The sequence below is a fragment of the Carassius auratus genome, chromosome 9, assembly GCF_003368295.1.
Source record: "Carassius auratus strain Wakin chromosome 9, ASM336829v1, whole genome shotgun sequence".
In the NCBI taxonomy this organism is placed as follows: Eukaryota; Metazoa; Chordata; class Actinopteri; order Cypriniformes; family Cyprinidae; genus Carassius; species Carassius auratus.
The window spans coordinates 19,517,934-19,540,187 of NC_039251.1; the positions used below are offsets into that span (position 1 = coordinate 19,517,934).

General features: G+C 38.5%; 1 protein-coding gene across 1 annotated transcript in view; it reads right to left on the reverse strand.

Moving 5' to 3' along the window:
• LOC113108642 (dynein heavy chain 7, axonemal-like) overlaps positions 1 to 22,254 on the reverse strand; it is a 63,321-nt gene that overhangs the window by 39,687 nt on the left and 1,380 nt on the right. The window contains exons 7-31 of the mRNA XM_026271889.1: positions 22,063 to 22,243; positions 21,735 to 21,807; positions 21,262 to 21,387; positions 20,644 to 20,763; positions 20,176 to 20,359; positions 19,829 to 20,008; positions 19,367 to 19,639; positions 19,157 to 19,284; positions 19,008 to 19,086; positions 18,700 to 18,924; positions 18,183 to 18,329; positions 17,163 to 17,483; positions 16,629 to 16,996; positions 15,285 to 15,471; positions 12,680 to 12,873; positions 8,468 to 8,666; positions 7,751 to 7,891; positions 7,203 to 7,415; positions 6,983 to 7,092; positions 6,447 to 6,615; positions 4,380 to 4,482; positions 4,018 to 4,145; positions 3,495 to 3,707; positions 812 to 910; positions 458 to 706 (exon numbers count right to left, since the gene is read on the reverse strand). Of these exons, the coding sequence (XP_026127674.1) occupies positions 458 to 706; positions 812 to 910; positions 3,495 to 3,707; positions 4,018 to 4,145; positions 4,380 to 4,482; positions 6,447 to 6,615; positions 6,983 to 7,092; positions 7,203 to 7,415; positions 7,751 to 7,891; positions 8,468 to 8,666; positions 12,680 to 12,873; positions 15,285 to 15,471; positions 16,629 to 16,996; positions 17,163 to 17,483; positions 18,183 to 18,329; positions 18,700 to 18,924; positions 19,008 to 19,086; positions 19,157 to 19,284; positions 19,367 to 19,639; positions 19,829 to 20,008; positions 20,176 to 20,359; positions 20,644 to 20,763; positions 21,262 to 21,387; positions 21,735 to 21,807; positions 22,063 to 22,243 (4,410 nt within the window). The remainder of the gene's footprint in view (positions 1 to 457; positions 707 to 811; positions 911 to 3,494; positions 3,708 to 4,017; positions 4,146 to 4,379; positions 4,483 to 6,446; positions 6,616 to 6,982; positions 7,093 to 7,202; positions 7,416 to 7,750; positions 7,892 to 8,467; positions 8,667 to 12,679; positions 12,874 to 15,284; positions 15,472 to 16,628; positions 16,997 to 17,162; positions 17,484 to 18,182; positions 18,330 to 18,699; positions 18,925 to 19,007; positions 19,087 to 19,156; positions 19,285 to 19,366; positions 19,640 to 19,828; positions 20,009 to 20,175; positions 20,360 to 20,643; positions 20,764 to 21,261; positions 21,388 to 21,734; positions 21,808 to 22,062; positions 22,244 to 22,254) is intronic.

Consider the following 22,254-nt stretch of genomic DNA (forward strand, 5'->3'; position numbering starts at 1 on the left):
AGAACACAGCACTTCCACAACTTTTTGCAGCACTGTTCTCAATTGCATCATATTAGCATGTGTATGAATGTGCTTCACTGCAGTGATTTATAGCAGTACCATCACTAAATGTGTTGTCTGTTCTCTGAAAACACAAGAAATCACATTTCCTCTCTATAAAAACATTTTACTGACTTTTTAAGTGTTCTATTATGCAAAAAGAGCAGTTTGTATTGTGGTACTGTGATACAAATTCACATCCAGTTGGAACTGTTTGAGGAATGTGGGAGTCTTTGAGACTTTGGGAGTTCACATCCTCTGGGTACAAGAAAAAGAAAGCACTCGAAAACAGTCAATAAAAGAACAAAAGTTTGGATCTTATGTAACAGTCATACAATGCTGGATGCAGAAAGTTCTACTCCCACTGTGACGGTTTGAGCAACACTAGTTTTTATCCACGGTAGTCCATTTACAGCACCTTCTCAGAGATGTCATGCAGGGCTGCGGCGAGTACGCGGTAGGCAGCCGTCTTGCCACCAAAGGGTTCTCCCACTATCATGAAGCCGTGACGCACAATCATCATTTCATAGATCTGCAGGATCTTCTCAGCAAAGAAGTCAGTGACCTGCAGGTTCATCTTAGCGCTGTTTTCATTAATAGCCTCAAGCAAGACTCTGTAGTCTGGTTTTGGAAGCTTGATTCCAGGGAATAGATCGGAAGTGATGCCCTGGACAGATTCACAATGACTGATAAGTTAGTGAATATTAATTGGAGGATTATACATACATTTTAATGACTGCATATGTAGAGTATATTAAAACAGATGTTATACCTCAAATAATGGAAGGTCATGAGCCAGAAATTTCGGGAGGTTGACATCAATAATAGATCTCAGCAACAGAATATCTTCATTCTCCTCTGGAAACTTCAACTGTGACATGTTAAACACAGGGAGAGAAAGAGGTTTGACACTCAATAAAAGATTCGCTTGTGCCGTCACTTTTCCAGGGTCTCCAGGGAGAGAGTGGCATTCAGCCACATTGTCTTTGCTCATTCTTTACCATCACAGTCATTTGCAACTCAGACCTGAGGGGTTTCGAGCATGCCTTTGTCTCCAGAAGTAATTTCAAGATGGCAAAAGAGTGCAGTCTCGGGTGTGATGGTGCAAAGATTGCTGTGAAAATGACACAGGCGTATTCATTTGTGAGCAAAGCAGAGATGACACAAGCAGGCGCTCTTCAAATTTGGCAAAACGAGAAAAGCGAGTGAGAGCTGCCAAGGTCAGGTTCCTCCTCTGCCTATTTCAGCTCCGTGAGATTTGGTTTTGTGGCTTTAATATTTCAGGCTCCTTATTGTCACACTATAAACACATACAGTCATGCACACATTCCAGTAAAATACGAAGTTTATTTGTCTTTTTTTTTCTTGAGTGCATGACCTGTTTTATTCACCATATTTAGTTATTTAGGCCAGTGACTGGATTCTACAAATAAACTCACTCACTAAAACCCCCCCACCCCCAATTTTGTATTAATTTTATTAATTGATTTATTTTTGGTAAATACACAAAACAGCATTATTTCATTCATTATTTTCACATTTCTATAGATATTGCAGTAGTATTGTTATTGCAAAATCTTTTGGTGATGAGAATGGAGTAGTGATTATCTGATACTGTGACATCCTTAATCCCAATGCTAGAAACATGGCTTAAGTTTCTTTTTTCAGTGACACGATGTACATTTAACCTGTCACAATACAATGAATGATTTTCTTTGTGAACTGTTATTGAAGGATGCTGCTATTAATAAATGAAGCGAGAATCAGTGTACCAAAGTGCTGTTTCTTGTTCACCCTAACCGGGCCTAAATTTTGTTGCTAAAGGGTTCGAGGGAGGGTTCAAATGGTAGCCTGATCTCATTCGTTTTCATAGGATTACATACACATGCATGTGTACATTTTTTAGCATTTGGACTGTCAAGCACAATATGGCCGTAGAAAAAGTGTATTTACAGTTCCATGTTTACTAACAATTGTTGGACATTAAAACATTAAACATTAAAATACTTTGTTCACTAATTTTAGTTTGGACAGTACCTGCATCTTTCTTATTTGCACCCACAAGATGCCAAACTGCTGCCGTGGTTAGTCAAACACTCTTTTATTTTGCACAGACACAGTACAATAGGCTTCACTCCTCCAAATAAATGCAGCTGCCACTCCTAAAACTTTGCAGGGAGTGAGTGGCCTGTGTGACTCTGACAGGAGACATGGCTTTTATTTTGATGGTGCCATCGTATCAGAATAGTAGAGTAAATGGAAAAACAGCATTCATCTTCCTCGAGGCATATTGTGTGCACTGCAGTTGTTCCTTTGACCTGTCTTCTCTGAGGGCCTATGGCTGAACCGCTGTTCTCAGTGTTGGAAAATGACAGCTGTTTGAACATATTCCCTCGTGCATACTAAATATGCTTTTAGGGAAAATCGGTACAACGGTAATAAATCAAAGATCAAGGAATGAGCTCAGGTAGGGCCACCTACTGTATGAACATGAAAATGACTGTGTTCTGGCCTTGCTTCAGGGGATCTGCTCATACTGAAGTCAGCATACTCTATGGTGCTCTGTACACAAGCTTTGACTGCCTGTCTAGCAATCAAACGGAATTATAGTATAACACACGAAACCTGCAGTTTTGTATTGGCATTTCAATCTGAAAAATGTGCTGTTTGAAATCATGTTTCCTTACATTCTGTTCTTTACAAATTAGAAATGACGAGAGAGGGAGAGAGAGGTGTACTGATTGGAGCCCATAATTCTTTAGGGCCACACAGGTTTTAGCAAAGTTCTCAGTTTCAAGAATTTGTGTTTTTCACAGATCTGCAATTCTCCAGACCGCTGAATTGAGCGTGAACACTATTTATATTCGATGTCAGATTCATTTGGCTTTGATCCACCGGCGAAAAGTGGAGCGTGCAATGGGAATTGAGATGAAGTGGAAATGTTTCACTCCTCTGACCCTTGGTAACTCTGTGCTGATAACAGTGGCAGGCGAAGAGGAACTGAGCCAATTGCAGTTGGGAGTCATTCAGAATAGCTTTAACAAGTTTATGAAGTGCTCAGAAACAGTGGCTCAGCAGAAGCAGCAGGAGCCAAAACATCTAGCTACTAAATGAAATGAGATGTTAAATCAAACCAAAAAAAGGCTTTCACATTCAAAGACAAAATTAAATCTGATTCTTCAAATAACATCATCATAGATTCAGGCCACGAATGTTGCAAATAAAGGGCCATGATTTGAAATGCAACTGTTAACACCACAAAGTAGTTCTCTTGTGACTTATTTATTTAAATTATGCTGAATTAACAGATTTTATATTATGTACAGTAATATATATTTTAGATGTAAGATCCAAAAGTCCTCAAACTATGCAAATATACGTATATGTGTGTATGTCTGCAAAGTTAAAGCATATTATTCTTTAGAAAAATATTTTTTTGGAGATACAGGTCCTACCTTCAGGTTCCCTGCAGCAGTCAGAACAGATTTGACAGCCCTCATGCCGTAATCATAGTGGTGCTGGGAAGAGAGCTGCTCAGAGCACAGTCTATACGTAGCTACAATCTTCACTGAGAGCGGTCGTGCTCTGACAAATCCACAGGAATACAGCACAATCTCAGCTATCAGAGCATAGTCTGGCACCATCATAGCTACTGTCCGGAAGAGAGCCTGCAGCAGACAATTACACAACATTCACAAACAGAACAAACACTATATGCTCAAATAAAACAGAACACAAACACACAAGTGAACAGTGACAGAAAGAAATAAAGAGACATTATAGAAACACTTTCAATGCACAATGTGTACAGAATCATATGCATAATGAAAAATCATCATTATAATAATCACTAGATATTATGTAGCACTTTGCAGTACTCTGTATATAGGCTATATTTATTTTCCCCTGGGAATGACAAAAAGTAAACGCATTCCATATGCAAGGCAAATCTTTGCATGAATTAGGTTCTCTACATGCCTTCAGGTTGTCAGGCAGCTCAGAGCGTCCTGCATAGCCAGGGTTCATTGTGATGAAGACAGCACAGGTAGGGTTCAGTTTCAGCTCTGTCCCCTCAAACTGCAGCATCTCAGCATGGGCAGAAATACCTAAAGAGAAAATAATGAAGTATCTATGAAGTATATATGAATTAAGTGTGTAAATCTCATTGGATTGATAGATTTATGCAATTTAAGTCTCCAAACACCTAATTTGACTGGACTCATCAGGTTCAGATGTAGGCATCTATTAAGCATATAGGGGGTTTGGAGAAAAAAATCTGTTGCTCCACTGAATGAACCTTAAAATCCATTGACAACACAGTTGTGCACACAAACACACACCTCTCTGGATAGTTAGAATTTGCTGAGCCACCACTGAAAGCACTTCCAGATCAATACGGTTGAACTCATCAAAGCAGGCCCAGGCACCAGCCGACAACAAGCCCTGGAAGAGACCAAGTATCTTTACCATGACTTAAAGCACATGTAGTCTGAACACTCCTGTGCTGCAAGATAACGGACAAAGGGTGAGCAGGATGACATTAAAACGCAAGCCCTTTGCAATTCTAAGCTCTCTGATTAAGATACAGCTGTGGCTCCCTGATAGTCCTGAGGCTGTACAGTAAAAGCATTGCAATCTTAGCCAGCATACCAAACTGAAAGGAAAACTAACATGCATGTTAAATATAATGCATGTTAAATTAAATATAAGACCTTTGTTCATCTTCGGAACACAGATTAAATATTTTTGATGAAATCCCAGAATGTTCTGACCCTGCATAGACAGCAACACAACTGACATGTTCAAGGTCCAGTAAGGTAGTAAGAACATTGTTAAAATAGTCCATGTTGCATCACTGGTTCAAAAGTAATTTTATGAAGGTACGAGAAAACTTTATGTGCACAATGAAACATGGACAAAACCAACAACTTTATTCAAAAAAAATTCTTCATGTCACCGTCCGTTGCCATTCACGAGAGTAACTTGACACATACTGTACTTGTGCATTCCTCACCTCATAAACAAGGCACAGCTTGTTCTAGGCAAATGCACATGCTACTCTCATTCATGGTGAGAGTATGGTGATGTGGAGGAAAACAATTGTTGAATAAATTTGTTGTTTAGTTTTTTTTCTTTGCACACAAAAAGATGTCTCGTAGCTTCATAAAATTAAGATTGAACCACTGATGTCAAATGAACTATTTTAACGATGTCCTTACAACGTGTCTGGGTCTGGTAACATTTCACTTTCATTGCTGTCACATTTCATACACTGGTGGGATTGAATTGTTCAGTGCAGTACATCACCAGTTGCTAAATTCAAATCTGCATTTGCTGGCTAGCGCTGAGCCAGAGACAGATTTTTTACAGCGCTATGCATTATAACCAATCACACATGATTCTGCTGAGTTTAGCGATGACCAATGAGTGGCATTCCGATGAGTCATTGCTAAAACGCTGGAGTTTTGTACACTACTGAATTCTTCTCTCTGGTGAATTCGCTCATCATAAACAACAAAGTGCAGATGTGCGTACGAATGTAAGTTAGATATTCATTTCACGTTGTGAACAGCTACTTTTTTTTTTTTTTTTAATGGGAGTTTTTGAAAGGGCTTGAAATCTGGCTCTTTGATAATGTAAATATAATTTGCTCTCTTTCTATGAAAGTGTTACAATTAGTAACTTGCAATGTTTTTTATTAAATTCACATTCAATACAAAGACAACATGAGTAATTAAAGATAGAATTTTCTTTTCTGGGTGAAAAATCCCTTTAAAATTCATTTTAAAGCACCTTAGCATTTGCATATGCTTCTCTTTTGCTTTAATGACAACAAGAATCAAACTTTCGAGAAGCACCTTAAGTTACAATGGAAGCACTCATTTGTTTATTTATACATAAATACAGAGAATTAACATGGTCATTCTTATAATTAACTGGAACATATTTGTATTCATTCTACTTTTCTTTGTTTCAAAACGTTCAGAATCTGATCTATGTATTTAGAAAAGCTCAGTTTAATTAGAAATACTTTTGTGGGGTCAGTAATCTGGAAGACAACACAAGACAAGATGAGACAAGACAAATCTCATTATGTACTATTATTTCGAAGAGTTCATGACCCCTTTCTACAAGCAAACATTTTTTTCTACAACAATTCTGGCATTCTGAATATGTGTTACTATAGTAACCAGTGATGGCCATGTCAGTGCTGTGCTGTTGTGTTTTCAGAGGTTTTCTCTAAAGACATATGATGCTTGACCTCATGTGTTTTATTAACCATCACTTCATATTAGTGTTTTCCACTAACCTAATGCCAAATACTGAGCCGAATAATTCAGATTTAAACATAACTTTGGCTAAGTATTCATGACATACATCATAATTCCAGACTTTGTAACACTAACCTTAAAGAATTTGCCCAGTGCAATATAGTCCAGGCCATCAGAGCAGTTGAAGACTACACACTGCTTAGCTATGGCTTTAGCCAGATCTTTGGTGGTTTCGGTCTTGCCAGTACCTGCAGGACCCTCTGGGGCTCCGCCAAGATGTAAGTGTAAAGCTCCAAATAGAGTTCTGGTAAAGAAGATATGTTGAAAAGGTAAAGCCAGAGTTTATATTCATCAAAAAAAAAAAATTATAATAATAACCAATAACCAATAACCAAATACTAATAACCAGGGCTACATTTATTTGATCAATTATCCAGTAAAACAGTAATATTGTGAAGAATTATTACAATAAAAAAATACTTTAAAATGTAATTCATTACTGTAATGGCAAAGCAAATATTTTCAGCAGCTGTTAATCCATTTGTCAGTGTCACATGATTTGCTGTTCAAGGAACATTTCTTATTATTATATTTAATAGAGCATCCTCTGGGTGCAGCCACAGTGAAAACTACTGCCTTTGGTTTTTATGCATAATGTGAAGAATTCTGACCTATAGCAGCGATCAGTGAGAGGAGTGATGACCAGTCGTGGTGTGTTTCCAAGATACTCATAGCCGTATGCCAAGCCTGCATTGATCATCTTTGTCTGAAGCTGGTTTTCCTTCATAGACAGGGTCCAAACAAAGAGTCGAGAGGGGAGAAAAAAAATCAAAACAATAGCAAGACACAAATCATTTTCAATCACGCTTACCAACACTCAAATAGACTTACAATCCAATAGTAGCGTAGTTGGCTGAGCCACTCAAAGTTGGTCTCGTCATCCACACCCTTCTGTACCAGAGAAGCCAACACGTCCCGCGCATGAACGTCAAGCACCACCAGCGCTCCAAGTGTTACTCGGTTCTGTTTGGACAGCTTGCCACGTACCAGAGTTACAATGTCATCTATCTGAGCATTGTTCTGCTCAAGATAGGCCTGAAGAGCCTGAATCAGAACACAAAAACGCAGTCATAAGTACAGTAAGACAGCAATTACTGCAAAACAGACCCAACTCGAAATGAGGCAGATAATGACTACACATTACCCTGGCTATTATATGGCTAATTGGAAAATAAGTAAATAGATATGGCATTTTAAACTGAGTTCAATTAATTTTATTATATGAAAAGATAAGAAGACATGAAAATATCATATTAACTGTGTGGACAACTGTCTAGTTTAGCAGGTCGCTATGCACACATATATAGTAGAATGCCATAAATCACCAATAAGAATGAAGTATTCATAAAAGATTATATTGCTATGTATGTATAACATACCTTTGGTCCCTTTGCAATGGCTTCATGAATGTCCTTTGTCCAGTAAACCTGTGACACACAGAGCACTGTCTGACCCGGCCAGGCCCTGACCCAGTTGATCCTTAGGTCTTTGGGATATGCTTCGAACGCCTCTCCGATCACCTGACAGCCAGGAGTCAAGAGAGAAGTTAGCATTTCACATTTCGAAGAATGGCAGACAGGTGAATATGAAGACTGAGATGAAATGCATCCACTCTTATAGCTTACAAACCATGATCCTAAATTAAAATTTTAGTTCAATAATGTTTAAGGTAAATAAAGTTGAAATTTTTATGTTTTTATTTTAGGTAATTCTGTGGTGTGGAAAGGAAATCTAAGAGTCTGAAAACATCATTTCATCATCATACATTTGCGCTCATTATGCATGTTTTTAAATAACATTTTCTTTCACTTTGATGTTATAAAGATGTTGTGTTCATAAGTAGAAAAATAATAGCCCTAATGCTTCAAAGTGCTTCCAAAAATATATTTCCAAAGTGGGTGAATGTTTTTAGAGGCACTGTCAAAAACCAAAAATCTGTCATTGTACATCCACAAGCAATTTCCTGTGCAAAGGATTTGTCAACAGAACCAATTAATGTATAAGCCAGACTAAACTGAATCTAATCCAATTAAACTGTTTCCAATTCTGCTATTCATGAATCCACTGAGTCAGAGAAAGTTCATACACTTCTTTACCTTGTGTATGGAGTGGAGCATGCCAGTCTCCAGCTCCAGGAGCCATTTCTCCACCTGCCCACGAGCTTTAGATGTAGAGATGATATCCAGCAGCTCCACCACCTCTCCTTCACTGCTCCTCATATGAGTGATGTCCAAAACGTCAGTGAACACCACGTTAGCAATACCCTCAAAACACTTCTTCAGGTGGGGCTGCACCCTGAAACATAAAGCGGACGGTAAACTGTTGCCCGTTTCCAACAGAATATTTGATATTTCATTTGAGATGACATGCTTCAAAAACACCTAGATGTTCAGAAATGCCAGATTCAGAGAAAAAGCAATACTCAAATGTGCAACACTGTCAGATGATAGCATGGACAAATTTTCCTTGAGTCACTGACTCTATTACCTTCACTCATTATCACTTCCACTTCCACTTCCAAATGCTATTTCATACATACTGAGTTTTTTACACTGTTAAAGAGTTGGATTCCCATGCTAAACATGGACAAAGTTTCAAAAATTAAGTTGTATGTTTGAAGGAGTATTTTTGTTCCAAAAATACCTCTTCCGGTTTGTCACAAGTTTCGGAAAGTTTTTTTCGAGTATGGCTCTGTGTGACGTTAGATGGAGCGAAATTTCCTTATATGGGTCCTAAGGGCACTTCTCCCGTAGAGCAGAGACATTCACTGATCAGAGCAGATTTGCACATCGTTTATTTCTTAAGGATAATGCAGTCCCAACGAAAAAGGGTCACGATCGTGTGTTGGATCCGCAGGCGGTGAGTAAAACTGCTTCAAATATCTCTGTGTTGTTAACTTAGCTATCGGCGAGTAAGCACATCAAGTAAACAACATGCGATGTTGTCATCAAACTGCACTTTCCACATGTACAGCTTAAAAAAAAAAAAAAAAAGACAACATAAAGTGGAACTTAGTCATTTTCCAAAACCGCTAAGCAAATATATACAGTTTCAGTACATACCACATAGAGACGTCGTTGCTGATGCTGCCCTTGTTAAATTTCAGCATCTGGATCTGATTCTGGATCATAAATATACGCTGAATCTGACTGTTAGCCATGGTTTGTTTTGGATGTTTTTCTCCTCACGGTAATGTCACAGCTTCCAAATGCTCTCAACGCAAAAGCCTACTCGCGCTCGTGATTCTTTAGCTCCGCCCACACGTCACGCCTCCAGCCACTCATGTTTTTCCGGGAAAAATCGGTACAGACTATCTTTCTCTTATGAATATAATAAAACTAAAGACTTTTTGGAGTTATGAAGGATGCAGTACTACTCTATAGGTACTCAAGATTAACAGGATATTGAGTGAAAACGAGCATTTCACCCCCCCCCCCCCCCCCCCCCCTTTAACAACACTGTTCCAGAACAGTCCAAACCAAATATTTGTGTGTGTGCAACACATTTTGTGGAGGACTGTTTCCTGTACCTTCGGAGAGTAAGGTTAACATACAATGCCGGCTGTTCTGACTCACAGCCTGTAAGTATGTTTTCATATTTAAAGAATTTGCCACTGACAATTTAAATGCGAGTTTTAATATAAGATGGTACAAGTCATCGTAATCAGTAATTATGTCCCCACTGGATGCAACAAATGCCTCGTTTGAAATGCGTTTTATGGGTTTTGTCTCGTTGCACCGGGACACAGCATCACAGTATGGAAAGGGGCGTAACATTTCCGTCACATGCTTCAGGTATTCAGACAATCACAACACACTGGATAGCTGGCCAATATAAGCACATCTCCCTTTCAGATCGATGAGCTTTGAAAAAAATTATGCGTATCATAAAGCCAGGGCATAGAGGAGAAACAATAATGTACAGTATGTGGAAAATAGTTTTTTTTTTTTTTTTACTTAAACCGCAAAAACAAATTTAATTACAGCAAATACATATGATCCCATTAATTTATGATTAGTAATATGCATTGCTAAAGACTTCATTTGGACAACTTTAAAGGTGATTTTCTCAGTATTTAGATTTTTTTCTTTGCATCCTCAGATTCCAGATTTTCAAATAGTTGTATCTCGGCCAAATATTGTCCTATCCTAAAAACCATACATCAATGGAAAGCTTATTTATTCAGCATTCATATTCCAAAAATTAAATTAAATCAATTAAAAAAATTATATATATATTTATTTATTTATTTTTTTTCTGTAAAGCTATAATTCACTTTCAAATATAATAGAAATGTGGGAGACACAAAAAATGAGTGAGAATGACACAGCGAGAGTGAAATAAAGAGAAAGAAAGCAAGAGAGAGGTGATCAGAACTTGTGATAGAGCAGATAAGCAAGGCCAGCCAAGAAAAAACATTCCTAGTTTGTGAAACCAAGAGCCCTATAGTAGCACAATTTGAACTTGCATTTGAGGCATCATCATTCATCATTAAACAAATATCTAGGGTGAAATATAACACGATTTGCTTATACGTTAAGGGCCTGCACAGGGGAGCCACAGCAGAGAAACTAGGCCAGAGTGTCACAGGAAGAAGAAAAAGCACTATAATTAAATTCCCTCAGTAAATACTGGATTTTAAGGGGTTCAAATTGAGTTTTTTCGAGGCTGAGGTGAAGCCAAATTGCTTTTCATTTGTCCTTCCCTGTTCCTTTTGAGGCCCCACATACTAAATGTTTATGTAGGCAGCAGTGGTTAGGTAGGCGGCGTAACATCGGTTGGATTTGCCATGGGAGACATGCCAAAGTAGGCTATGTGAAAACATAAGATATATTCATAAATATCATAGGATTGAGATTAAAGCTCCGCAGAGTGAATGCTGTGTTTCTTATTTTATGTTACAGTAAATTACATCCAGCCTACATTCTACATCAAGGTGAAAATTCTTGAATACACTAAACCCTCAGAAGTCTTGGGACTTTATAGCAATTTGAAACTACTAATAACCAATACTAATAGTCAACTGTTGCAAAGCTAGATGATAAAAATACCATGTAAAACTATATTTCAGAGTGTGAGTTTTAGCGATACAGTTTCGCTCACAGTTGTCTTCATGAAAATTCAGAAAAATAAAAAACTGCAGCACCGCACATCAAAAATTGACCCAAACTTGCATCATCTTAAGGTTTTTTGAATAATTTATATAGCACAGACTGATCTTCCATAGTTGTTTCCGACATTCAGTCACGCAGCCTGGCTTTATCATAAGGCAATCTATCAACAAAGCGATTCCCAAACAGCAAAGATATTGAAAACAGAAGACTTCAAAATCAGATCCTCTCAACTGCTGACAAACAATATTCCTCAAGCCTATACATCATGTTGCTTACAGAAGTGTCACCTTTAAGCCTCTTTCCCTTTGAGGATATGGAGAAAGTGTGAGATTACTGTAACTCACACCACACTAAAAGTGCAAACTCACAGAATTCCTGACACTTCCTATAGCTTCAGGAACATTTGTAACTGCACCGGTAGAAATGGATCAAGCAGAATGATCACTAGTGGTTGACCAATATGGGTTTTTTGATGGTCAGTGCCTATACTTACATTCAGAAAGCATGAACGCTGATGACAGTTACAATGCCAGTATACTGTATACACTACCATTCAAATGTTTGGGATCAGTACTTATTTATTTCTGTTTATTACTTTTATTTATTATTTGGAATAATATAATTTTTTCATTTCAGATAAATCTTTTAAACACACACACACACACACACACATAAAAAATCCTTAAATAATGGATCACAGCTTCCAATGTTTTCAACATTGATAATTGTAAAAAAATGCGCCTTGACTTGAGCATCAAATTGGCATATTAGAATGATTTCTGAAGGATCATGTGACACTGAAGACTAGAGGAATGATGCTGAAAATTCTGCATTGCTATCGCTTGAATAAATTACATTTAAAACACACTAAAGTAAGTTATTTAAAATTGTATTAGTATTTCACAATATTACTGTTCTTACTGTTTAAATAAATGCAGCTTTGGTGAGTATAAGATACTTCTTTGATTAAATTTGTACAAACCCCAAACTTTCAAAATGGTTAAATGTAATACAGTGATAGCACATGAGATGCAACAATATTGTTAAAATGAAAAGAAAATTTTATTTACACATTTACTCAAAAAAATCCATTACCATGATCTACAGCTATTAGTGAAATTTAGAAATATATGATCAAATATCAGCCAATCTATTAGACTGTCGTCACTGAGTACTTTAAAAAGTTCCCTGTACCTGGTTGGATCCTTAGTCTCTGAGAGGATCTCCAGCAGCTCGTCATTGGACAGGAAGAAGAAGCGGGGAAAATACAGTCTCTTCTTCTCCAGGTATTCATTCAGACCCTTGAGAATGAGTTCCAGCAACTCGTTACTGCTTTTCATCTTTTCTAGCATCTTTTCAATGGCCACCACTGCCAGGACATGCTTGTCCTAAGAGAGAAATACATCATATTTAGCTATGTGTTATGAAATTAAAATGAATGATATGAGGTAACAAGACCTTTAGTCTTCAGAAAATATTATTTCGGCTATAAGACGCGTTGCTATGATGCTTGGTTTGTTGCAGGCAATCCACATGGCATTGGTATGCATTTTTTAGTGCTCTCATAGGTTGCAAGAGTGTGCTTACAGCCCCTAGCCAAGAGATACCACCAACAAGTCACTAAAATATTCTGGTTCTTCCTTCAGTGTACAGTAAGTCTATGTGATTCAACCATTTTCAACACCTCTCCTCAACACAATAATATCTATGCCAATGCAAATTACACCCTGAAGTTGAATACTTAAGGGTTTGTTCAAATCCCTTACCGTATGTATGAGAAATATATTTTATATAAAGCGCCATTAATAATTTAGTAGATAAGTAAAGTGCATATTAGACCGTAACGGGGCATTTTAGACTGATCTCTAAAGGAAGCCCCTGGACCGTGTGTGATGTTTTCAAGTTCAGCTGCAGTTGAGAAACTCAACAAGCCTGAAAACCGTGGGTAATGAAACACCATCAGACTGCTTTTAATTCTCTGCCCTCAAAAGTTCAGACAAATCCGGTGATGAAAAGATGATATTCATAGCCATATTTCCCTGCTTTCACAAAAGAGTTCATTTATGAAAGGTGTCTCCCACCAGGAAAACTCATCCTATCTTTCGCCGTCTGGTTTTCAAACGTTCCTCCAAAGGTTGTGTGAAGGCCACGTCCTTCATTAGAGAGAGAGGAAACAATTGGATACCCTCCCCCTCCCTTTCCACCCTTCATAGATGCTCCTCACCTGTAAAGAGATAATAATTGCTTTTTCCCCTTTTCGGATTGCTATTGATTTTCTATTACCAACGGTGACTAGACTTCACATTCACTGAGAGATTGAAGTTTAACGATCACTTTTGGATGACAGAAAGGCCTGATTTCTTGACAGGGTTGAGAGGAAGTAATGAGGGGCTGTTAATAACCAAAGCCTACACAAAATAACCCTTTTAAAACATGAAAAGACACCATTGGATGACTCTAATGAAAGCGAGAGGGGATGTTTTATGCCAATTACTCTTTTAATTATTCTCCCTCTCCGTCACACTGAATTACATTAGAGCGAGAGGGTGAGTGCTGCCGGAATGCTTCTGAATGAAGGAATGCTGAAAATCATCTGCTTCCTTTCACAGGGTGCAGAAACATGCAGGTGGGCTGCTCAACAGAGCCAGATAGTCACAGTTACTAGATATTCACGAATGCATTCCCTTTCATTTACAGTAGCATCAATGCCTCGGCATCCAGAACAGCTTCATACAGTAACAGTATGACCCTTCTTGTGTCTTCAGCAAAATAAAAACTGGGCTCAGATCTCCATGTTTCCCCCAAACACCCCACTGATATTATAAGCATGCCTTTCTTTATGTACTGCTGTTTCCTGTAAAGCAGCAACAGGCAAAAGCACCTGCCATCCAGCTGAAATAATACATGTTTGCTTTTCCAAGAAGAGTCATTTACGGTTCGTAATGTGGAAATCGTGAAGTGGCGTAGGAATTATTCAAAAAGAAAACATCCTTAAAGAAACCCAGAATTCTGAATTCAATTACAGAATGTTTATCTCCCTTTCTGTCAAAAGGGGAAAGTTAGAAACACATTAGAAAAGAGTAAATAAAATCTGGAGGCAATGAACAGTTCTGTGGGTACTGTAGATGAAGAGAGACACCTAGTGGACAATCTGATATGGCAGTCCAGAGTATTTTCTGATGACAGCTTGATTAAGCACAAAGCTGATTTTCAACAACATGATTATCGACATTGTTTAGCTACATGTAGAACGGAATATTTGGCTATAGTGAGTTTCCCTTTCAGAGAGTGTTTGTCAACTGTCAGAAAATTGTCTCGGAAGAGTCCGTGATGAATTAGGATAGTGCCTTTTAACTTACATAAAGTGCTGAGATTTCTTTTTTAAACTATGGACACTTATTTATTTTTTTTTAACTTGGGAAGGGAGGCAGGATGCCTCGTGATGCTCAATGACCTTGTTTTCTGCACACTCCTAGATTTTAGTCCCTCCAGACAAAATCCATAATTCCAATTTGACAGTACAGCCAGGTGACTTTTTTTTTTTTTTTCGTTTAGAGGAGAGACAACAGATATTGATGTCTCTCAGAGCACTGAGACTGGGCTTGCCAATTACTTGCCGAAGAGTCTCTAGATGGGTGACTGTGTTTGGGTGTGTGTCTGATAGCCGTCTCATTTGTCATGAACACACTAAAGTTGGATATGTCAGGAACTTTTTCAAAGAGTTTTTCTCAGTTCTAGATATAAACAAACCACGGATTGTTTTTATATTCTGCTGCATATGTATGGCTTTCTGGCTCACCAGGCTGACTTGTTTCATAGTGTCCCTCCAGGTTTTATCCACAGCAGTAAAGCGACGTCCCTCTTCGGGCATCTGGGCCATGATGTCTGGGGAACTGAAGATGGGCTCCAGATAGAGCCAGGTGCCCTGAACCTTTAACCACTCATCCATAATCTCCTGCAGCAAAAGCAGCTTGCCCTCCCAGTCCCTGAGACACAGACACACATTGTAAACATGCGAGACAAATAGCTAGAAACCAAACTTTTCTGTACCAATTTGGGCTCATTAATACAGCCTCTTTTTCCCTTTGGTGCTTCAAAATCAGGATTACAAAGTATGTGATCAATCAAGAGACACTAAAGCTATTAAATAAACACAGAATTAGTGCATGTACTATTTTGTTATTGTACCACACTGAACTGTGTTCTAATGGAAATGCTAATGTCACTGTTACTCACCTTGAAAAGAAACGTTCAGCCCGACTGTTGGTAAAAAACTGCTTGTTTCACATGCACATTTAGAATCATAGCTAGACCCCTTTTAATGAGGTATAAGCCTCAGTAAGGTACTGTATTTTCCGGACTTTAAGTCGCACTTTTTTTCATAGTTTGGCTGGTCCTACGACTTATAGTTAGCTGCTATTTATTTATCAAAATTAATTTGACATCAACCAAGAGAAATTAACTAAGAGACATGAACCAATAGAAAACATTACCGTCTCCAGCCGCGAGAGGGCGCTCTATACTGCTCAGTGCTCCTGTAGTCTACACTGAGCAGCACAGAGCGCCCTCTCGCGGCTGTAGATGGTAATGTTTTCTCTTGGTTCTTGGTTCTAAATAAATGTGACTTATAGTCCAGTGCGACTTGTGTATGTTTTTTTCCTCATCATGACGTATTTTTGGACTGATGCGACTTATACTCAGTTGCGACTTGTAGTCCGAAAAATACAGGTAAGTAAAATTTCCTTGATAAATCATTGTCTGACGAAATAAATTACAGCAGATATGGCTGAAAATTACATGTAAACTAAAATACATTTTACCAGTGCTCTATAGACTAAATTAATCTGTAAAATCTAAACTAATGAAATGATCTGTACCACATACTTTCATTTTGTTACATATTATGATTTAAATAAATAAGTAAATAAACCTAGAAATTTAGAAACAAACCCCCAAGAAATTTAGAATTAGATTTGTGAAATTCTTAGCTGGCTTGTGGCCAAGTAATGATCAGTCTCTAGAAATTATTATTGTAAGCAAATGGTATTAGGCAAATATGACAGCTACAATTTTGGCCAACCAGAATTACATACAATATGTATAAACTTTGCATTTTTGCATACACGTTCATATTGACTCTCACCGTATCTCGGCCTCAAATGGCTTGATGAATGGTGAGCCCCTCATAGTCTGGGTCTTGACAATATGGTCATCCAGCAGCATCTGGATCTCATCCAATGAGGACAGAATGGAGGTTCCAGTTTCACGATAGGGCAGGAGGGTGAACTCCATCCCTTCCCATTCACTAGCCATGCGCTCCATGGCCTTTTCAAGGCCATGTTCTTTGCTGGCCCCTTCGCTGATGGTTTCAAAGGCAGAGAGGTGAGCTTCCAGATGCAGTGGAAGAAACTGGGCCACACAGGCATCCTCCTCTGAGGGCTTTAGGGGGAAGCCAACAACTGCAGACATTGCCTCCCAATGGCGCTCACGGAGACCGGGGTTACAAAGCACCTGCCGAAACAAATCATCCCCATAATTAATGAGCAGCCCGGCACAGAATCTGCACTCTCAGAATTCCCCAGAAATCACAGCAGATTTCAGCCCCTTGCATGTTCTTCATTAAATATAATTTACAATGCTTTCAGCTACCAATGTAAGGGAGGTGACAGCGACTCGCCTGCACTAGAGGAATGTGTTCCTTAAAGGCTTCCACTTCTGCTTTCACGGAGGTGGCTATTTGAAGAGCTTTAGGTGCGTCCTGGAAGCTTTTTTCTAGCTTGTACAGGGAACGGCTGTAGTTACCCACGTCAGCTTCCACTTTGTCTGGGTTGACAGCTGAGAGTGGGCCGTTCACCCACTGACGATGCTGATTCTGAAACTCAGCCGCTGTCTCATACAGACGCAGATAAGGGAGCAGACAGTCTTGGACAGCTTTGCATTGTGGGTACTGAGAGACAGGCCAGCCAAAGGCCTCCTCCTCCTGGTTGAAACCTCTGATCTGATGGATAAGAGAGTGATGAGTTTGATTGGCAGGTGCAACAATAGAGCGGCTTTCGAGGCACTCTAAAACTCTTTCACAAATCCAACTGACAAATATCCTAAACATCCCTTTCGCCTGCACTTTTGCAGATTGTGTAAACAGGCTTGAGAATATTTTATTTACATCTTGGTATTTCCATTTAGCATTTTTACGCAATATCCCATTTCATTATATAATATGGATAAAAACCTTGCTAAAGATGCAGTGAAATAAACCATAATACTTTAGTGCAGAATACACAGTACCTTTTCCATAACCAAATCCAGTTTGGAATTGAGGGCCTGGGCTTTTTTCAGATATTTGTTGATTGTGGGTACTGAGAGACAGCCAGCCAAAGCCCCCCTCCTGGTTGAAACCTCTGATCTGATGGATAAGAGAGTGAATGAGTTTGATTGGGCAGGTGCAACAATAAGAGCGGCTATTCTCAGAGGCACTCTAAAACTCTTTCACAAATCCAACTGACAAATATCCTAAACATCCCTTTCGCCTGCACTTTTGCAGATTGTGTAAACAGGCTTGAGAATATTTTATTTACATCTTGGTATTTCCATTTAGCATTTTTACGCAATATCCCATTTCATTATATAATATGGATAAAAACCTTGCTAAAGATGCAGTGAAATAAACCATAATACTTTAGTGCAGAATACACAGTACCTTTTCCATAACCAAATCCAGTTTGGAATTGAGGGCCTGGGCTTTTTTCAGATATTTGTTGAGCTCAGAGACGTCACCAAAGGTCATAAAGTCCTCCACTTGCTGTTCATAGCTCTTGAGATCCTCCAAAACCCTCTCACATCTCAACTACGATTTAAAAACACACATTAGTTTCTGCAATAGTGCAGCATTGCCAGATTGAACAACATAGTGCCGAGTTTTAATTATGTGCTGTTGGTGAATTTTAGCTGCTTAGCTGCTTAGATTTTACTATTTGTGTCTCTGTTTGTCTTTTAGGTGCTGTTTTTTTTTTATGTTTTGTGGCTGCGAAGTATAAAATAAACACTCATGCTTGGGGGCTCTTTATTGTTTTCCCTAATTGTTGTTCTTATATGCATTATATACGGTAATGTACAAAGTGTTGCATAATGTGAAGATTTGATGTTTCTGTTTCCAGGGTATGTTTCCATGTTTGGTTTGGTCATTTGTTTTTAGGATTGACCAGCATCTCTAGTACCTTCAGGCCATTCTGGAACTGGTTGGTCTTCTCTTGGATAATCTGGCGGTGCTGATCAAAGACGGAAGGCATGCGTCCATGACACTGGAAGGTCTTGCTGTTCAGCTGAATGTCTGTGAGCGAGAATGTGACATAATCCACCAAGAAACACAACCTGCTATTGGACTCCTGAAGCTTCATTTCCAGCTGAGGCATTTCCTCAGCCTCCACCTTCATCACATATGCCTATGACAAAAAGGAAATAATATACAGATTATATAAAGATGTTTTGTTTTCCAGAGACAGGTTCAAAAATAGAGATGGAATACCTTAAGTTCCATGAGTTCCTGTGTGTCTGATGGATTTCTGAGGGCTTTATTTGATATTGTATCATATTCCTCACACAACCTAGAAATCAGTGACATGGATTACTAACAGGTTACTGACTAAATGTTTTGGAAATTTGTCAGTGACTAACTTGTTATTGAACTCTTGATGATCCTGTAACATGTGAGTGACCAGTTTGTGCAAGAGACCCTCTGCTCGCTTCACAAGGGCACGGACCAAATCATGGGAATGCACTTCAAACATGCCCAAACGCACCACCTGAAACCCAGAACACAATCAATGATGGTCATAATTCTGTGGGGAAAGACTGCTAAAATGTGGACTGTAAATAACCATCAACCTTCAAGGTGTTGTATTGGATCTCATCAGCTAACTGCTGGTAGCGTGTCACCTCCATCATCAGCTCCTGGAAGGAGTGTTGCTCCTGCAGGAACTGGTTAACATCCTCCTCAGCTTGCTGGGACACCAGTGGAGCATACTTATCATAAACACGGATATGCTTCAAAGGTTCAGCTCTTTCTGCACGTATTACACGTGTGATCTTCTCCTGCTGGGCCTTCAGGATCTCCGGCAAGATGATGGGCTTCAGAGTATGATGTGTTTCTGGGCCAGGCTTGAATTGGTAAAAATGTGTAAATACATGACACAGAAATGACAATAATCAGAGTACATTGAACTCTTTTATCTCAAAAGATCAATGAAATTTGGATTCCTCATGATATGTTGCTTTTAATATTAATATAGCTATCAAACAACACACCACGAACAAGATTTAACATCAAATAAAAAAAAACCTGTTTACCCATTCTGAGTACAGCTTCATCTCTACTCGAGGGATCAAACTTAAGGATTTCAGCATCATGTCATACACATTTAGCAGAGTGACTTCAAAGTCTTTGAAATCAGGTTCAAATCTGAGAGTATTTTGATCCAGCACCAGCCTTAGGACGAACCCTGGATGCTCATAGGCTCGGACTGACCGCTTCAGTGGGTAAAAAAAAAAAACATATTACTACATAGGCCATGGGGATTTATAAAGGCTGTCAAAATGTAAATAATAAAAGATACACTGAAGCAAAAAAAAAAGATTCCACAGTGATATAAAAATGATATTTGGTATAATAAAAAATGTGGTGGTCCAGATCTTACAGGGTCCTGGGCGATGAGGTGTGTGTAGTCCTGAATAGACTCCAGTGCCAGGCTTTGGAGCTGGTAGGTCATGAGCGTGGCCAGAGAGTTGTAGAAAGACTGCAGTCGAGCAACACTACTGTTGCTAGGGATCAGTTTGCGCTTGCTACTAAGACAACAGATTTGCTGCACTTCGGGTATCCACCTGTTTGATAAAAAAAAATAGAATAATAATAATAAAAAGATACAATTGGAGTTACATTGTTTTTGGAGAGTACAGTCTGCTAAGCTTAAGAAAATGATTTGGATTCTGTTCAGTTGTCGACAACTTGTAACTGCATACTGCAATACTGAGTAGTAAGCAAAATCATTCATTGTCAAGTTATTGTCTTCATCCGTGAAAAATTCAAAAGATAGTTGAGATGGATGATCAATTCACATGGTCGCTGATGAGTTGACAAGTAAAGGAAAACAGCTGAGAGTGCTTACTTTTTGAGAAGGATGCCTGTGGCATATTCAATGTGTTTGCTGACTAACTGCTGAAAAGCAGACAGCTCCACAGATTCCTGCTCGTTGTGGAAGACCTCCACATCAACAAGCCGCACTTTCCTGCAGAAGAGAACAAGACATTCTAGTCATTATGGAAAAGGCTCTTTGTGATTAAGAAGTGCACTTAATGGATTGAATGTGTACCTGAATGTGCACTCCTAAAAGTATTTTTTTTCATCACTGTTTCATTACACAAAGTACACTTTGTAATAATGTCAAATTGAATGTTTTGTTTTAAATTACATTTTAGTTACATTTAGAGCAATAAAGTGTCTAAAAATGTTACATTCAGTTTGCACTTAAATACATTGTTTTAAAGTATATAATTATTGCAATAAGTACTCTTTTACTGACAGTTTACTGACCAAATGTGACTTACTTGTTATTTTGAACTTTTTATAACACTGTGACATATGAGTAACCAGTATCTGTGTGATGCTAAAGTATGATAAAGTGTACTTTTTTCCACAAGGGGCTTAATATTTTACAATGCAGTTCAATGCCTTCAGTGTTCAATTGTCCTGTCCCACAGTGTCTTCATGCTCATCTGACACTTACTTAAAAGACAACTGCCACAGATCTAGTACTGCGAGCATAGTGGGATTGATTGAGTGAAGCTGGTGTCTCATTCTTTTCTGGGCCTGAAGAAATGATTTATTCCATGGCTTTGGAATAATTTCCATTCTGCAAGAAACAAAGGGGGAGTTTAATACACAATGATTGACAAAATATCTATTTTTTATATATATCAACTATTGCTACAGTAAAGGATGCTAACAGGGATTAGAAGAAGGGGATCAAATGACATTTTAAAGTACTGATACCACAGAAGTTCTTGGTACCTCAAAGTCACAAATCACATAAAGTAAGCTAAATTTTGAATTTAGAAGAAAGCAATTACTTTCAAGAATCTGCATTATTTTGACAAATATACTACACCATTAACTAGAATGCCTTATGGTCAGTTTTATGCTCAAGAGATATCATTTGTCATGTGTCTTGTACACTAAAAGGAATTTAGCAGGACTCACTCTTGTCTGTGTGCAGGGAGATCTCTAGCTTTGGACTCCTGATTCTCTCTGGGGTCTTGCAGCACAAAATCCACTGGAGCAGAGGACAACACCACACACAATACTTGGTCATGTCATGTAGCACAGACTAAAAATTATTTGTTAAAATGTTTGTTTATTAAAAAAGACAGTAAGGTATATCTTGTAGGAACAAGCAGCTAGACTAAACATCAGATTTTATTCAGTGGCACTGTTAAAAATGTTTCTCCAAGATCTCTGTGCTCTGAAATATATAAATCTACTGTGTCTCCTTTGCAAACTGCCAGATTAGCCAAACAGAAGAGCATACCTATGGCCTTTTTGACACTGAGCAGATAGTCTTCTCTCATCTCATCTGAGAGAGTCTCAATGGTTCCACTCAAACTCTTCAGGTGTTCTGGGACTAAAGCAAGAACATTCTTAAGCCAAGAGTCCTCCATAGCTGCCACGTCCTCTGTGCCTATCCCATTGCGGATGTAATAGTAGTACCTCTGAAAGACAG